This window comes from Sinocyclocheilus rhinocerous, unplaced genomic scaffold (genome assembly GCF_001515625.1).
Source record: "Sinocyclocheilus rhinocerous isolate Xijiao unplaced genomic scaffold, SAMN03320098_v1.1 scaffold504, whole genome shotgun sequence".
Taxonomy (NCBI): domain Eukaryota; kingdom Metazoa; phylum Chordata; class Actinopteri; order Cypriniformes; family Cyprinidae; genus Sinocyclocheilus; species Sinocyclocheilus rhinocerous.
Window position 1 is genome coordinate 1,295,683 of NW_015645076.1, and position 18,201 is coordinate 1,313,883.

The 18,201-nt window shown below is 37.6% G+C and overlaps 2 protein-coding genes and 1 non-coding gene across 6 annotated transcripts in view; 1 reads left to right on the forward strand and 2 right to left on the reverse strand.

The window, feature by feature from the left end:
- Positions 1–1,529: 1,529 nt before the first annotated feature.
- Positions 1,530–11,338, forward strand: LOC107705579 (autophagy-related protein 9A-like). 4 transcript variants are annotated; one of them, XM_016508901.1, is made up of 16 exons: positions 1,530–1,667; positions 1,941–2,038; positions 2,493–2,644; positions 2,860–2,903; positions 3,038–3,102; positions 3,252–3,401; positions 3,513–3,654; positions 3,893–4,641; positions 6,676–6,829; positions 7,276–7,455; positions 7,556–7,795; positions 8,057–8,277; positions 9,045–9,162; positions 9,441–9,639; positions 9,730–9,872; positions 9,958–11,338. In XM_016508901.1, the coding sequence occupies exons 3-16, from the start codon at positions 2,542–2,544 to the stop codon at positions 9,964–9,966; spliced, it is 2,517 nt and encodes an 838-aa protein (XP_016364387.1). In that variant the 5' UTR covers positions 1,530–1,667; positions 1,941–2,038; positions 2,493–2,541; the 3' UTR covers positions 9,967–11,338. The 4 variants fall into 4 exon arrangements, with proteins under 4 accessions (XP_016364387.1, XP_016364386.1, XP_016364388.1 ...); XM_016508900.1 differs by lacking the exons at positions 2,860–2,903; positions 3,038–3,102; positions 3,252–3,401; positions 3,513–3,654; positions 3,893–4,641 and adding exons at positions 4,826–4,869; positions 5,002–5,066; positions 5,205–5,354; positions 5,466–5,607; positions 5,816–6,564 and having other exon boundaries at positions 9,958–11,336; XM_016508902.1 differs by lacking the exons at positions 2,860–2,903; positions 3,038–3,102; positions 3,252–3,401; positions 3,513–3,654; positions 3,893–4,641 and adding exons at positions 4,826–4,869; positions 5,002–5,066; positions 5,205–5,354; positions 5,466–5,607; positions 5,816–6,564 and having other exon boundaries at positions 1,981–2,038; positions 9,958–11,336.
- Positions 11,339–11,456: 118 nt separating this feature from the next.
- On the reverse strand, positions 11,457–11,529 carry trnak-uuu (transfer RNA lysine (anticodon UUU)). Its single transcript has one exon. It is a non-coding gene; the product is annotated as a tRNA-Lys (tRNA).
- A 1,496-nt stretch (positions 11,530–13,025) lies between these two features.
- LOC107705497 (A-kinase anchor protein 9-like) overlaps positions 13,026–18,201 on the reverse strand; it is a 55,571-nt gene continuing 50,395 nt past the window's right edge. Inside the window, exons 42-49 of the mRNA XM_016508805.1 lie at positions 17,723–17,893; positions 16,932–17,090; positions 16,100–16,264; positions 15,369–15,595; positions 15,103–15,197; positions 14,851–14,998; positions 14,606–14,736; positions 13,026–13,237 (exon numbers count right to left, since the gene is read on the reverse strand). Of these exons, the coding sequence (XP_016364291.1) occupies positions 13,194–13,237; positions 14,606–14,736; positions 14,851–14,998; positions 15,103–15,197; positions 15,369–15,595; positions 16,100–16,264; positions 16,932–17,090; positions 17,723–17,893 (1,140 nt within the window). The 3' untranslated portion in view covers positions 13,026–13,193. The remainder of the gene's footprint in view (positions 13,238–14,605; positions 14,737–14,850; positions 14,999–15,102; positions 15,198–15,368; positions 15,596–16,099; positions 16,265–16,931; positions 17,091–17,722; positions 17,894–18,201) is intronic.

Below are 18,201 nucleotides of genomic sequence, written 5' to 3' on the forward strand. Positions count from 1 at the left end.
TTCAGAATTTTATGGCCACATGGCAGACACATTTAATTAAATTAAATATGTAAACAAATTAACCTGAAAGATCATGTGTGTGAGGGAGAGATATGGGCTATGGTGTGTATGGTGTATACTTATGCTGTATTGAAGTGGAATAATATTGTTTTATTATTCTGTCTTTTTGAATACATCATGAAAGTATCATGGGAGAGAGTGCAAAACGTATTAATATTTTACCCTTCACAATACTTACTTTCAGAGCAGTGAGCTAATAAAGTGAGACATGCACACTCCCTCTTGTTACTCCATCTTTAAAAAATAGCATAGCCTGTCCTGACTAAATTAAAGTTGTCCTTACACAGCCAAGTTAAGGCTGCTCTGTGCCTGCTCAAACTTCAGTGTAAGGGCGCAATGCCACACAAAAGCCAGACTATTATATGACTGCTCAGACCCAACTCAGCCCCTAGTATCAAAGCATACAATTGTAATTCCTGCGAAAATGCATTTATGCCACCTGTGAGCAGCATTAAACAGTCTGTGTAAAGACACCTAAATGCCACTTCAGAAGTGCTTCTGTGCCATCTTTGCAGTGTAAATTTGGCTTTAGACACACTGGCTGTTTTCTTTTGTGCTGCACGTATCATTTAAACATATTTGACATCTAAACAATTATTTCAGCATGCACTTATTCTGCAGTTATTATGCAAACAAGCTTGACAGTACTATGATCTCGTCAGTTTCTCTCCAAAATCATATGAAACTTAAGCAGACTTAGTTGCATCAGTCAATTCATTGTTGATGCAACAACAAGTCACAAGGGGGAGCCATTATATAGCCAGGTAGTGCGAGCTGTTGCCCATTTACCATTCAATGATTCTTTCACACAAACTCACAAAGTGTACTGAGCGTTGTTGCATCAAGCATACCCCACTGAGAACAGTTAGGACTGCCATATGTCCCATTCACACTAGGACTGCACAACAGACCCTTCTTCTGTACCATTTAATGTGTCTGAATTAATTTGAAATTTATGTTTTTAATCACAAGCCATTTCTTCTTTTTAAAACATATATAAAATCTATTTTAATCTAAATTTCTTTTAATAGAAATAGAAATGAAAGGGTAGCTATGGCGAACAAAATTTTGTGATTTCAAATCGTTGTCTAAATTTATAGTGAAAAGCATATTAATAGTGTAAATTGTAGCCTACTTGTGTAGTCTACTTAATCAAGTGTTTTGTCCTTTTGAAATGTGCAATATGTAATCTCTGTTGTTTGTTAAAGTTCTCTCAAAACATTATGTAAATGGATTTAATTTGCTGTCCTGTAACATACAGGCAACTATGATTAATCATTGTTTACTATTTAACCCACAGAGTAATTTAAATATTCAGGCACATTTACAACTTTCTGTGAATTCTGGGGAATTCAGTATCTGAATGCTTTTGGAATGGATGCTGTGTGCAGTATTTACCAAAAAAAGACCCGCCTCCTGATGCCATTGGCTCGTTCATACCCAAAACCAGATTCTGATTGGACAGCAAATGTGTCACAGTGGACGCGGCCTCTATACCGTGCGTCAAGAATCGAAACCAAAAATGCTTCAAAAGGGAAAACAAAAGAGAGCTTGGCATTTATAACAGAGCGTGAATCATAAATCACTGCTCCTTATATTCGAATGAGGTAAGATTTCATTCAAAACTTTTTCTGAATAGCGAACAGCCTGTTTGTTGCTGTATAGGTAGGTAGGTGTTTCTCAATGTGACGCGGATTTCATATTTTCCTCAGGCTTGTTGACATAAATAACTGGGTGCCACCTGCCAGCGACAGTGACAAACATTAGTTATTTTAAGTATTAAAGGCCATGTACTGATAATATAGAAGACTTAAAAAGGAACCAACGCGACTGTGCTCTGTTTTTTTTTTTTTTTTTTTTTTTGCCCTTTTCAAAAATAGACTGACTGTATCTTATGTTTTTGCTGTTTCATCTACGAAGAGCAGAATTGGTCCCGTAGACCTTTTGGCTTCATAAATGAAATGGCGGGAGGTACAAGGTAAGAATTATTAATCTTCTAATAGCAGTATTATGTTTAAATGCAGACACGTTCCTTCAAGGTAGCATTGCTTGCATTGTTTGACTGGCATTTCACAAAGCCAGCCAAACTGGCCAAACACTTGTTTTAAAACTGCTAACGTAATGGCAACAAAATCCAGTGGTTTAAACATATTGTTTTGAATAAGTATGCTATTTTATCGGTTTCTTATGACGTGAGTCATGCACACGTTTCTTATGAGCGTGGGTTGCGCAATGAGGTCGCTAGTGGACTGTCCTGACATGCTTTTGTGGGCTGGGTATTTTTTAAATACCATTTTGAACTACAATTTGTCATGTTTATACATACTTAAATAAATGTATTTAAAACACAATTTAAACAACAATTCTATCTTGTTTTGTATCACACCCAGTGGTTTCCTAATAATGAAGTAAGTATTCATTTTAATCTAAAGGCAGCAGAAGGGATAGTGAGTGACAGGAGATTCGGAGGCTGACAGCGGGATGGCCCACTTTGATACAGAGTACCAGCGCCTGGAGGCGTCCTACAGCGACTCCCCTCCCGGAGAAGAGAATCTGCTGGTGCATGTTCCAGAGGGATCCAAATGTAAGATTTACAGCAGATCCCACAGTTTTAAGTAAAGCATCAATGCAGCATAGATTGTGTGCCTATTGTATGTCAGAGCCATATGCTTTTATTCTTTGGGCACGTTTACCTTAAACGAGCAATGGATATGCAACATGCTTCTTACCGTTAACCTTGCTCTGAGATTTTCCATGTAATTTTGTCATAAAATTAATCAATTTAGTTATTTATTGCAGCTCCATGGCACCACATTGAAAATCTGGACCTATTCTTCCAGAGAATATCCTTTGAGCACTGAAATGAATTGCTTGATTTTGAGTTAAATTGTTTTTTAAATAGATCAAGTAGATTTACATCAATTTAGTGATTACAGTCATCAACATAAGTCTTTATATTTTCCTTAACATTCAGTAAGTCTATAATCTACACCAGAAGAATGGATTCACTTGTATGCTGCTGGGAGAAATATTTGAGCTTGTGTAAGTATCAATTCATTTGCGGTATCCTTCATTAAACATGATAGTGTAATATGATAATGCTCATAAATAGTGTCTGTAAACAATGGATCTGTGATCCAATTCCTCTTACCTACTGAACTTTCATGTACTTTTCCCCATTATTATTCCAGGCAACTGGTGTTTGTGGTGGCATTCACATTGTTCCTGGCTAATTGTGTGGACTATGACATCCTCTTTGCCAACAAGTTTGTTAATCACACTGATTCCTCAAAGGTTACTCTCCCTGATGCATTTCTTCCAGTGGATGTGTGCAGTGCTAGGTATATTTCCTATATTAAATGTCATTAATGATGTGGCATTGATGTTATTGCTTCTTACTATCAGTATTATCCATCATAACACAAACTGTCTTTTATTGACATGTGTTTTAGGATCCATGACAATGTTTTGGTCATCTTCATCCTTATCATATCAGGGGTCTTTTGGCTCCACCGTCTCGTCAAGTTTATCTACAACATCTGTTGCTACTGGGAGATCAGATCGTTTTACATCAACGCCCTAAAAATGTCCATGGTGAGCTTTTCTGCTAACTCATCGTAGCACATTTACTAAAACGTTTTGGTTCTGACAGGCATTTGAGTCAGCAGTGGAGGAAAGCATACTCTATTTTTCTTAGTTCTTAATGTGTTTTTAATGCCAGTAAGCCACTCAAACTACTGATAATTTTCAGAGCAAATGTACTATAGTGAAATTATAGTATTCAACTGATTTCACATTTTTAAATGTTTAACAAGCCCTTTCTCTTTTGCAGTCGGACCTTCCTTATTTCACCTGGCAGGAGGTGCAGGCAAGGATTATTGAGATACAGAAGGAGCACCAGATTTGCATCCACAAAAAAGAACTGACAGAGCTTGACATCTACCACCGCATACTGCGTTTTAAAAACTACATGGTCGCGATGGTCAATAAGTCACTCCTACCCGTGCGCTTTCGCTTGCCTCTGCTGGGCGACACTGTTTTTTATACTCGTGGCCTCAAGTATAACTTTGAGTTGATTTTCTTCTGGGGCCCTGGATCTCTTTTTGAAAACGAGTGGAGTCTGAAGCCAGAGTACAAACGTGGAGGGAACCGTTTGGAGCTAGCGGATCGTCTGAACTCAAGGATCTTGTGGACTGGAATTGCCAACCTTCTCTTGTGTCCAGTTATCCTGATTTGGCAGATTCTGTATGCGTTCTTCAGCTACACTGAGGTGATCAAGCGTGAGCCAGGAAGTCTGGGGGCACGATGTTGGTCCCTGTATGGCCGTTTTTACCTCCGACACTTCAATGAACTAGACCATGAGCTGATGTCACGCCTCAGCAAGGGCTACAAGGCCTCATCGAAGTACATGAACTGCTTCATGTCACCATTACTGACGGTGGTGGCTAAGAACGTGGCGTTTTTTGCTGGCTCCATACTAGCAGTTTTGATCGCTTTGACCATTTATGATGAAGATGTATTGGCTGTCGAACACGTGCTCAGCAGTATTACATTACTTGGGGTCTGCATCACAATCTGCAGGTGTGACAAAGATAAAACAGATTCTTTGGATTTTTGTTGTCCATTTTATTTACTGGCAAGTCTTAACTTTGAACTGTTTTCTGCTCATTCTTTCATCCTTGTTTGCCCTAGGTCTTTTATCCCAGACAAGCATATGGTGTTCTGCCCTTTTGTCAAAATTAATTAATTTAGTTGTTTATTTCAGCTCCATGGCACCACATTGAAAATCTGGACCTTTTCTTCCAGAGAATATCCTTTGTGCACTGAAATGTATTGCTTAATTATGGATTAAATAGATTTTGTAAATGTTAAATCAAGTAGATTGATATCAATTTAGTGATTACGGTCAACAAAAGTCTTATTTTTCTTAACATTCAATACGTCTATAATCTACATCAGAAGAATGGATTTACTTGTATGCTGCTGGGAGAAATATTTGAGCTTGTGTAAGTATCAATTCATTTACTGTATCCTTCATTAAATATGGTTGTACAAATAGTACTAGTGTCTGTAAACAGTGGATCAGTGTTCAAACTTCTTTAACCTAATGAACTGTCATGCACTTTTTTCCATCATTATTCCAGGCAACTGGTGTTTGTGGTGGCATTCACAGTGTTCCTGGCTAACTGTGTGGACTATGACATCCTCTTTGCCAACAAGTTTGTTAATCACACTGATTCCTCAAAGGTTACGCTTCCTGATGCATTTCTTCCAGTGGATGTGTGCAGTGCTCGGTATATTTCATATATTAAATGTCATTAATGATGTGGCGTTACTGTTATTGCCTCTTACTATCAATATGATCCATCATAACACAAACTGTCTTTTGTTAAAATGTGTTTTAGGATCCGTGACAGTGTTTTGGTCATCTTCATCCTTATCATATCAGGGGTCTTTTGGCTCCACCGTCTCGTCAAGTTTATCTACAACATCTGTTGCTACTGGGAGATCAGATCGTTTTACATCAACGCCCTAAAAATGTCCATGGTGAGCTTTCCTGCTAACTCATTGTAGCACATATACTAAAGCGTTTTGGTTCTGAGTCAGCAGTGGAGGAAAGCATACTCTGTTTTACTTATGTGTTTTTGATGCCAGTAAGCCATTTAAACTTCTGAGCAAGGGTACCATAATGAGGTTATAGTATTCAACTGAGTTCACATTTTGAAATGTTCAATAAGCCCTTTCTCTCTTTCAGACGGACCTTCCTTATTTCACCTGGCAGGAGGTGCAGGCAAGGATTATTGAGATACAGAAGGAGCACCAGATTTGCATCCACAAAAAAGAACTGACAGAGCTTGACATCTACCACCGCATACTGCGTTTTAAAAACTACATGGTCGCGATGGTCAATAAGTCACTCCTACCCGTGCGCTTTCGCTTGCCTCTGCTGGGCGACACTGTTTTTTACACTCGTGGTCTCAAGTATAACTTTGAGTTGATTTTCTTCTGGGGCCCTGGATCTCTTTTTGAAAACGAGTGGAGTCTGAAGCCTGAGTACAAACGTGGAGGGAACCGTTTGGAGCTAGCGGATCGTCTGAGCTCAAGGATCTTGTGGATTGGAATTGCCAACCTTCTCTTGTGTCCAGTTATCCTGATTTGGCAGATTCTGTATGCGTTCTTCAGCTACACTGAGGTGATCAAGCGTGAGCCAGGAAGTCTGGGTGCACGATGTTGGTCCCTGTATGGCCGTTTTTACCTCCGACACTTCAATGAACTAGACCATGAGCTGATGTCACGCCTCAGCAAGGGCTACAAGGCCTCATCGAAGTACATGAACTGCTTCATGTCACCATTACTGACAGTGGTGGCCAAGAATGTGGCATTCTTTGCCGGCTCCATACTAGCAGTTTTGATTGCTTTGACCATTTATGATGAAGATGTATTGGCTGTCGAACATGTGCTCAGCAGTATTACATTACTTGGGGTCTGCATCACAATCTGCAGGTGTGACAAAGATAAAACAGATTCTTTGGATTTTTGTTGTCCATTTTATTTACTGGCAAGTCTTAACTTTGAACTGTTTTCTGCTCATTCTTTCATCCTTGTTTGCCCTAGGTCTTTTATCCCAGACAAGCATATGGTGTTCTGCCCGGAGCAGCTGCTTAAAGTGATCTTGGCACACATACATTACATGCCTGATCATTGGCAGGGTAATGCCCACCGCTACGAGACCAGAGACGAGTTCGCACAGCTCTTTCAGTACAAGGCTGTAAGTAAAGCAGCAGCTTAAAAAATACTTTGTTGTGTACCTAACACAAATATATTATTATTGTTGTTAATGAAATCTAACATAACATTTTCATTAACTGAAATAAAAATTAGAATCGGAAAACCAAAAATGTATTTTCATTATTTCAAGTTAAATAACATAAAATAAAAAGGACCGCAAATTAATTTTAGTTTTTGGTACACAGGAAACATTACAGAAACATTACAAAATTACAGAATCAAAACAGGATTTTGATGATGATAATGGCATGTGCCATATAAATAGTGCAAATGTTTTTGGGAATTCCCAAGTCCCATCTGCAGTTTCAGTTTTTTTATTAAATATTAAGAGGTCAAAAATGGATGATCCATTCACAATGCAACAAATAACATGCATTTCTATAACAGAATTTCATGTTGATTGTCTTTTGATCTCTGTTCTTGTAGGTGTTTATTCTTGAGGAGCTGTTGAGTCCTGTCATCACTCCCATCATTCTTATTTTTTGCTTGCGGCGTAAATCCCTAGAGATCATAGATTTTTTCCGAAACTTTACTGTGGACGTGGTCGGTGTGGGTGATACTTGCTCTTTTGCACAAATGGATGTCCGTCAACATGGTCATCCTGCGGTAAGGACAGACACCTTTTTTTCCCCAAATTATTTTCATTATTGTGCTTTTTTCTACATGTATCTATCTTTATTGTTGACTTTTATTTGGTCCACTATAGTGGATGTCTGCTGGGAAAACAGAGGCCTCTATCTATCAGCAGGCAGAAGATGGGAAGACTGAACTGTCACTCATGCACTTTGCTATCACAAATCCACACTGGCAGCCCCCTCGGGAGAGCACACATTTCATCAGCCTTCTGAAAGAGAAGGTGCACCGTGAGGCCGCCGCAGGACAGCAGGGAATCATAGCAGAGAATCCTGCATTTACCTCAACCCATTCACTACAGTCTGATTCAGAGGTATCCAAATGACTGAGCTGCCAACATCCATCCATCCAGATTACTACATATAATATGATATATTTCTAATGGCAAATCTGATCAATAATTGGAATAGTAATAATTACTATTATATTAAAGTATTAGACTGGGTCCTAAAAGATATTAATGAAAAGTGAACCAAGTAGAAAACCCACTTTTAAGGTTAGATACAATATAATTACAAAGAGAACTAAGTTCTTTTTAAAAAGAGGTCTGATTTTGGGTGTTGTTTCATTTCAGCCTCGCAGTCTTATTGCAAATCTCCTGATGGGACCCCCTTCCTTGGCCTCGCTGCATCTGGCTCGAGAGGGCTCCATCAATCCTGTGTCCACTGGAGTGAGTGAGGGGGCATCCGCCCTCCATTCCATCTCTCCAGTCAGCACGAGTCTACACCTGCGGGGCAGCTACCCATCTGCCAGACTGCCACGACCTGACCATCCAGCTGTGGTGACAGGCTCAGGGTAATGACTGAATAAAAGTGTAACATATTCATTAAAATAATTAATAGAATATATACCAATACAATATATGATTGTGTTGTTATAAAATATTTTTTCATATATTACATTAATGCTTTATTAATTATATTTGTGATTTTCTCTATTATTCTAAGCCTAAGTCTATTGCGTTTTAATTGATTTTGAGAATGACCCTAGAATTCACTTTGAGTAGCTTTGGGTACATGCACTCTCATTGGGATGAATCAGTGTTCATTAACATTAAAACAAAGTTAAAAACAAACAAAACAACAAAGACATTTATGCTACAAAAGATTTCTATTTCAGATAAATGCTGTCATCAAGAATCCTCAAAACAATGCATCACAGTTTCACAAACATTAAGCAGCACAACTGTTTTCAACATTGATAATATTAAGAAATGTTACTTAAGCACCAAATCAGCATATTAGAATGATTTTTGAAGGATCATGTGACACTAAAGACTGGGGTAATGGCTGCTGGAAAACAGCTTTGAAATCACAGGAATAAATTACATTTAAAAAATATATAGAATGAATTAGAATATTTCACTCTATTACTATTTTTACTATATTTTATATCAAATAAATGCAGCCTCTATGATACTTCTTTTCAACGGCAATGTATGTGTCTTTGCATCTTTACAGCTAGACTGATTTTAAAATGTCCTTGCCAATATTAAAACTATTTCATATCATTAATTTGTTCTTTTTTCTCTCCTTCTAAACTCTTGGATCATCCTCATCTAGCACTGATGCCCGTACCATCAGCTCTGGCAGTAGTGCCTGGGAAGGCCAGCTGACCAGTATGATCCTATCAGAATACGCCTCCACAGAGATGAGCATTCATGCCCTCTACATGCATGAGGTAAAACACCACATGAACAGTTGATATAACCAAAACTTTATTACGGAATTATGGAATCAGTGAATGCACATGTATGGGACTGATCCAAGAATGTGAGACTGTCATGATCAACACATGGCAAGAATATCACTAGCTATACTTTCTACGAATGCTGGGCATCTTGGCTGCTTTTCCTTCACTGTCTGGTCCAAATCAGCCTTTTAACCAATAATGTGTTGAAAGAGGTCAGTCTCTAGTCTGCACCTGAATATTAATAACTATATCCAATGTATGTGTAGATGCACAAGCAGCAGTCGCGAGGTGAGGTGTCTCGACACACCTGGCACAGACAGGAGAGTGACGAGAGCAGCGAGAGTGTCAATGAGGACATAGAAGCCACCCGCAACTTCCCCCGGTCCAGCACTTTCCCAACTACCTCACACCAGGAGGGGCCAGCACAGCAGAGCAGAGGCCAACGGCGCTACGGCGGAGCCTCAGGTACTACAAATCTATTTGCAATTCATAAGAATGTAAAGGTGCCACCCCCTCATTAGTCTTTACATGGGCGACAAATTCTGTCTCCTGTAGATCTTGTTTCTGGAAGCTTTCGAGTCCAGAGAACTCCTCGTATGCCTATGGGTGGCTGGTCTGAGGAGAACCAAATGGGCAGACATCATGACCCAGTGCCCGAGGAGGGGTCTGAGGATGAGCTACCACCACAAATTCATAAGGTACAACATGCAAGTGTAAATATGAAGCAACAGTGATATGTGCTGGATTCCTAATAATCATTTCTGTGTTCTGGCCTTTTTTTAGGGGACTTAACAGGTGTATCGTAGATGAAGTACTCAAGAGAGACTCACAGCATCCATTTACTTTTGGACACTGATAAAAATATACTCTTGGACAAAACTCGAGTCCGAGCTTAATTATTGTACGTCACATAGTGGCATCGTGTCAAATTTTCAGATGCATTGTAATGGTTTGAGCTTCTGAGGGAATGATGAACTACATCAAAATCACTCAAATATTCATAGTTCTCACATATTGATCCACCTTTCAGAAGCTGCAAAACTGGTTCTGTAAAATACTTCATTGCGAATAGGAAAGTCTATTTGACAGAAAGCATCCCCAAGTCCTTCGAGTAAACGGTCTAATAGGATTGTGTTCAGTTGACCCTGACATTTCCGTTCTTGTCAAAAAGTAAATCATGGTGTTGATGTAGGAAATCTGTGCTTAGAATTTTTGAGCTGCTTTGAATAATTTTAATAGGAGGAAGAACTATTTATAATATGCAATGTACCAATATGAACTTTTTAGCTTTGCAAAAACAGATTTTGTCAAACACAGATTTCTGTGAGGGGGGAAAACCACTGAAGATCATTCAAGCCTGGCACTGTAGAAATAATGCATGCTCTCTTAATTTTTATTATTTGCACAACATCAAATAAGAATGCACTTTATTCATATCCAAAGGACGACTCCAAGGCAGTGGTTAAATCAATACTTATTTTTATTAACATGCAGTTTTAAAGGAAGTTGTATATTTCTGTCTATAGGATAAAACCCCAGGATTTTTTTTTCCACTTACATTTTCAGTTTATTTACCATGGCTCAGGTGAATGAAACATCTATGAGAATGAGGGGGTTACGTAAAACATATATTTCATATATCTCAGGACCGGCTTGTTTTTAGCACTTGAGTTGCCCAGAAAGTGCATGACACTTATTGGGTAATTGCAGACTGTTGCAGCTTCCATCCTCAAACCCTTAACTGCTAAAAGGGAAGTAAACAAACCTTTGTGTACTTTGTGTGAGACTGCAAAGATCTTGGATCTCAGTCAGAGACCATCACCGCATAAAATGGCAAAATGTATATATTTTGTTTCTCATAAACTGGCATTCTCATATCTCACACTGCTCGCATACATTGTGCTTAGAGAGTGTTCAAGGTGCAAATTGTGCATGACCCTTGACCTTTATACTGGTTTGTGTTTGTAATAACTGGCCTGTAAAATGCTTCTGTGACCTTAACTAATCTATCAACTGCAGCTGTGCATTTTCCATTTTTTGTTTTCAGTTTTCTGGACAGTGTTGTATGTTTACATTTGGTACAGGTTAAATTCATCAATAAAATGTATTTAATAGTTTGTGTACAATTCTTAAAATCTAAATAGATATGATTTTAAAATTAAAGCCAACTACAATAATCTTAATGTTTTATTACTTCGTGAATTAAAGGGTTGAAAGATGTACACTGTACTGGCACGCACATTTTTAGTTAGTAAAAGCCACAAAAAAACAAAAAACCGTTTCGCCCGAACAGGGACTTGAACCCTGGACCCTCAGATTAAAAGTCTGATGCTCTACCGACTGAGCTATCCGGGCCTTACGCGAAGACACACCACCACTCTTCTTCACTTGTATCAATGAAACGATATAGAAATATCATAGTATAATTCCTTAGGTGGGCTCTCGAAAAGTGAAGTATGAACAAGATTAAACGCCGAAACCTGAGCTAAATACAGCAGCAAGCAAGTTGGCAGAGCGCGCTGATTTTCTTCCAATCGAATGAATCCAATCCGATTTCAGAATCTGAAAAGATGTTTTTAATAAACTCTAAACTTTGCAGTACGATTCACATATTCGTTTACAAATGAATTGCACAATAATAAAATTGCATCTATTTGCAACATAATTTCAGCGCATGCGCAGATGTGGACGCATTATGACGTTTCTCGCAAACGTAGTTTTTTACGGCCATGTATTTTGTTTTTAAACTACAACAATATATTTTAACACGGATTATTTCCTGATTTCCAAATGGCAACGTATATTTCCAATTTTGGAGATTTTTTTTCCATCTAAATCCCAACATAACGTTAACATCCTCCACTAACAGGCAGCATTCAACAGTTAATACGCTACTGTTTGTTATGCTATTTAAGATAATTTCAGGCCTATCGAAAACTTACTACTAATTTATCCGATATCTTCCTTTAAATCGAGATTTTATGCCATTCCTTATTTTCTGTCTTCTGTCAAAAAGATAGAATTATTTATTTTCCAGCAATGAAATCAATAAGCAAAAGCTACTTTAGTATATGTCAGAACTTGTAAGATATATAAAATATGCACAAATATTACTTCCTGTGAACTGACCAATTCAGAATATTGTAGTAGTAGATGGGGCACACTGTGCAAAGATCTTCAACAAAAAAAATCAACTACATATTTTCCATTTTATGAACCCTTTTAAGTCTACTAAGAAATGCAATCTTGAGACTCTAAAAGGAAAGCAACAATGACAAAAGTGTAACATCATAGCCAACACATACAATGTGGAAATAAATATCAAATTGTATTTTATATTAAGCCCATATTTTTTTTCTCTAGGGCCCTTCCCCAGCTAGGGGCCCTAGGCTTAACCTGTATGAATTTCTTTTTTCTGTTGAACATAAAAAGATATTTAAAAAAAAATGTGGGTAACCAAAGTTGTTGGTCCCCATTGACTTCCACAGAATGGGGAAAAAAACACTATGGAAGTCAATCAGCACCAGAAACTGTTCGGTTACCCAGATTCTGAATGTCAGAATTTTCATTTTTGTGTGAACTATACTTTTTTATTTTTTTTATTTTATTGAAATGACAGACCAAAAATAACTACATTTAGACTAAAATATTTATTGATTTTCATAGAAATACTGTCCATAAAAAAAAGAAAGAATATAAAACATTTTACAAAACATGTCCAACCATGTGCATTTAAACAGTGACATCCATAAAAATCACAAATTCAAGTGCAAATGTCTTAATAAATGCTTATTGTGAAACATGTAAAAAAAATATATATATAAACTGTGAACATTTACAAACCATTCAAAAATTGTATACAAAAAAAAAGTGAAAATATCCAGCACTGGTTGCAAAACAAAATAACACGTTATCGGTGACAATGTTTCAGCTAAAATGATAAAGCATAAAAAAAAGATGGCAATTAAAAATGTATGAATGTAAAACACAGACTGGCACTAGTGACAAGATTTCTTCATTCATCGATCAGATTTTCTGGCATATGGAAGCATTGATGGTGAACCTGCAAAAAAATTAAAAATACACAAACACAATATGATTAGAAATATCATTCCTGCATTTGCCTAACCTGCCAATCACCCTACAAACAGTGCACAGGCACATGGGAGCATTCGTGCAGACAAACAGGCATGCACACCTGTGTGAAACAAGACCAACCAGAACGTGACTGATCACACAAGAAGGTGAACCTCTCTCTGAACTCCTCTGTGACTGGGTAACATGGAAGTGAGGCCAGACCGTCACTCACCTAAAGGCCACATGGACCCCGGTGCCAAACAACTCAAATACAGCCAGGTTCTATTTTCTAGAAACCACTTCTGCTGATAGCTCATCGTATCAGGGAGGCTATGCCTCCTGTTCGCTCTGGGGACTGTAAGATGGTAAGGTCAGAGGTCACAAATTATGCAAGGTTTTGGATACTTTCACCTTTAGGTGTCAATAGGGATCCTAGTAATGTAAAAAAAAAAAAACTAACCGTCTTGTGTAATCAGTTACAGAAACGGTGTAAGTACAGTTTTGACAAATTCCACTACTATCTGAATTCAAGAACACCATTCAAGAGTGATCGTTTGGTGATGTGCTTCAGTTGTCCAGTAGAGGTCAGTGCAGATTTTAAATGTTTTTTTTTTTTTTTAAATGTTCCAGGTTTAATGCAACTAATACACCACAATATATACACTACAATCAAAAGTTTGGGGTCAGTGAGATATATATATATATTTTAATAAGTTAATTATATTCAGATAAATTGATCAAAAGTGACACTAAAAAAAAACTTGTTACAAAAGTTTTCCATTTCAAATGAATGCTGTTCTTTTGTAATTTCTGTTCATCAAAGAATCCTGAGAAGAAATGTATCACAGTTTCCACAAATATATTAAGCAGCGCAACCGTTTTCAACACTGATAATAAGAAAAAAAGTTTCTTAGCACCAAGTCAGTGTCATATGATCCTTCAGAAATCATTCTGAGGTGCTGAAGACTGGAGTAATGGCTGCTGAGAAATTCAGCTTTGCCAGTCACCGGAATAAATTACGCTTTAAAAATGTAAAACAGAAAAAGTCATTTGAAATTGTAATAAAATGCGAAAATATTAGTTTTACTGTATATCTGATCAAATAAATGCAGTGTTAGCATTTGTTTGATTTAGCATTTATGTGTGAGCATGAGATTTTTTTAACAAAATTATTTTCTATGGTAATCAACATGATGCCACAAGTGCTGTTGAATTAAAGGGGTCATATGATGCTGCTAAAAAGAACATTATTTTGTGTATTTGTCTCAATTTTCTTAATGCAGGCTAAGATTGGAGTGGTTCCTATGTAAAAGTGACAGTAATTTTAGGTCATTTTCCGCTGGCCTCATCCTACCTGGACAACCGGCTCCCAGACGCTGCTGGACAGTCTCCAAATGTTGGATATACTCCGTAAGGGAACGTTCTTGATCTTGGGTAGAGCTGAAGGAGCGTTCAGCTGGTCCCATCACTGGACTTGTGTACATTCTTGGTATAAGAAGAGAAAAGAGGGGTAGTTAAGTTATTAAATCGGTTGTTTTTAATTTGAATTACATCTTGAATTACACCATACACCTGTTTGTGTAGTAAGAAATGTTTCACCTATGATTCAGTCTGAAGGGTGATTTGATTGGCGGCACCAGAGACGAGGCCACGCCCCTTTGAGCCAAGGCATGATCACGTGTGGGTGGAGAGTTGAACGCAACTCCAGTCTGCTGTGGCCTCAGCACTTCAGTCCTCAAAGCAGGAACTAAGACAGAAGGAAAGACGGCACGTAAATGACTAATGATTCAAATCACCCGTAGAACTACCAAATCAAGTCTGCAAGCTAGATCATGTGATTTACACACGCACCTGTGCTTGGTTCTGTTCCACGCCCGTTAACTGTGGCACTGCCTACTGAGATTTTCCTTGTAGCTCTCTGCCATTTCCTGGTGAGGAACTTCAGTCTAAAAAAACAATAAGAAACTAAAGTAACCACCCATAAACTAAGGCAAAAAAAAAGGTTTAAGAAACTCAATGTCTCAGATTCAAATTTAAACATGTCTAAACTTGAACCCGTTACAAGCCAGCATTTTCCAAACGCCATACTAATCATGCTACATAGCCATTTTTCTTACCTTGAGATAGCGATGACTACTCTGACAGACGTTCTGAAGCGGTTTAGAGGCCTGGAGACCTGTGATTGGCTCAACGTTGGCTGGGCACCCATACGAGCGATGAGCGCAAGAGTAGCCTGTTCACACTCTTGAAACCCTCCCAGCAGCAACAGCAGATAACGCTTTTGATAAACCAGAGACTTCCTGTAACTCTCTGCTCGCAGGTATCTCTCATAAAGTCGCTGCACCTATAGGAACGGGTTCATAAAGCAAGCAGTTCAAACACACTAAAACGGTTTAAAATTTACTTTTACATCTTAATTTTAAAGCAGCATGCGACACGCTTATACAAGACTCATTCACAACACCAGGGTTTCCTAAACCGGGTTTGTAAGGGAACTGCAGGGGGGTTTGAGTTGATGGAAAAAAATAATAAATTAAATCATGAGTGAAAAAAAACACTACCATTTTATTTAACAGCATTTCATTTGAACATTAACCAACATCAGAGAACAGTGAATGTGTTCTTAAATTATTCAAATAAGTTAAAATTGTTAAATTAAATAAACACGACCTTAAAAAATTTTTTTTTTAAAAACTTATTTTTAACCCGGAAGAACCTTCTTCCATGTGAACAGAGTAGGGAGGAAATAACATGTTAACAAAAATCTCAGAAGGGTGCTTCAAGTACACATTTTCGACCAAACAACTGTAGGACAAATTATACATTGTGAAACTTTAATCCAACTAACCTTGTTGTTGGAGAGGTCATAGTTGGGTCTGTTTTCATTGCTAGCAGTGACTTTTGACAGTTCAGTCTCTGCTTTACGCAGCGCAGCCTGAAGAGTTGCTTTTTCCTTCTGCCAGGCCAGCTTCTCCGATAACATGCACTGCTCCGTAACAGCAGGAGAATTCACCTGATGGACAGACAGACATATACACACACACACACAACCAAATCTATATGGAGCATCAAAAACAATTATTTACTATACTTTGAATTTTACATATATTCAAATGACAAAAATATTTCTCTCCTTTTTCTTTATATATATTTTTAATAGTAATGTGTACATACTAGATCTGTATATATTATATTTTACAACTGTATATTATTATTATTATTATTACTACTATTGTTATTATTACTTGTTTATACAAACTTTTTCTTCTCACATGTATTGGAAGGTTGGGGAGTATCATTGCACTACACATTCTATGTTTGTCTTTGGTGTATTTTTTAGTCTTCAGTTATGTCTTCATTTGTTTCAATTAAAAAGAAATATACATATATACATACATATACACACACATATATATATACACATACATATACACACACACACATATATATATATATATATATATATAGTGAGCATCACACCTAGAACCAAAAAATATACAGACTGAACACTGAAACAGATGAACTGCATTCATCTACCACTTTCAGCCTTCACACATCATGCAAACATTTTTCAAGTGGATTTACTGGTTGCATTATGTCTTGATTGATGTTAAAAAAGGTCCACCTTTCAAAAAAGGATAATAAAAATAAAAAAAGAAACCAACTGAAAATAATATTACCTGCTCCTGGCGTTTCAGGCTTTGCAGGTCTCTCTCCAAACAGGATATAGTGTGTTTGAGGGAGATCTTCTCCTCACTCAGAGCAGCGAGACACTCAGAGAACTCAGTGTTCTCCTTCAGCAAACGTTCCATTAGTGAGGGAGTGGAGGAGGTAGAATCCTATTGAGCAGAAGATTAAATATATGACAAATACATTACATTATAGGATCAAAAAATTGTGATTCCTGATAATTGCAATTGCACTTTAAAAAGCAATTCAAAAAATCTCCAGGTTTGCTTTGCTTGTCTTTAGGGTTGCACAATTTGGCCAAAAACATTCAGATGCCTTTATGTTCAAGGATAACAAAGGTACCACCTATGGTCAGAGAGTGAATTCTCATTTCCATTCAATGCGTCTGCCATTTTTCCCCCACATTGGTCTGAACAGACAAGTCACATGTGAAAATTGGAACCATATTTGTGCCAATCATTTACACTGGTGTGAACAATTTTGGTTCCCATTAACTTCCACTATAATGGATACAAAAACACAACTGAAGTCCCTGAGAACCTATTTTTCTTTCATTTTAAATGTCAAATAAATCATTTGGTATCGGTACAAACACTTTCATCTGAGTGAAAGCTTTTGAGAATCAGTAGGTCTGGGTATATTTGCTTGTAAAACAAAAACAGCCAAGCACATTTTTGGGTTAGGTTTGAGTTTATAAGTTAACATTACAAGTTAAAAAAAAAAAAAAAAAAAAAAAAAAAACCTTAACACCCATTCAAAACTTATGGCTGGAGAATATTACCTGAGGGATGTTTGTGAGTGCATTCTGGCCAAAGGTCAGGCCATTGGAGTGCGTGTCTCTCTGCAGGCGATCTGACGCGAGTTGTTTCTCTTTCTGCTCCAGGTCAGCCAGCGTCTGCTGTAGCTGCCTCAACCGCTGCTGATCCTTCTGACGCAACACTTCCAACTCCAACTGAGAAAATTTATCAAATAACTTCAGTGCTCTAAAACACCGACAGCAAACTATAATGCTCATGTACATATCAAATTAAAGGGTTAGTACATCCAAAAATGAAAATTGTCATTGTTTATTAACCCTAATTTCATTCCAAACCCATGGGACTGTTTAATATTCGAAACACAAAATAGGACATTTTTGAAACCTGAGCGGATTCTGACCCTCCATTCAAAGACAAGGTAACCAAAACATAAGTTCCAAAAACAAGGCGTTGTAAAAAGAAATCAAATGAATCATATCAAGCAGTTTAATCCAAAGTTACA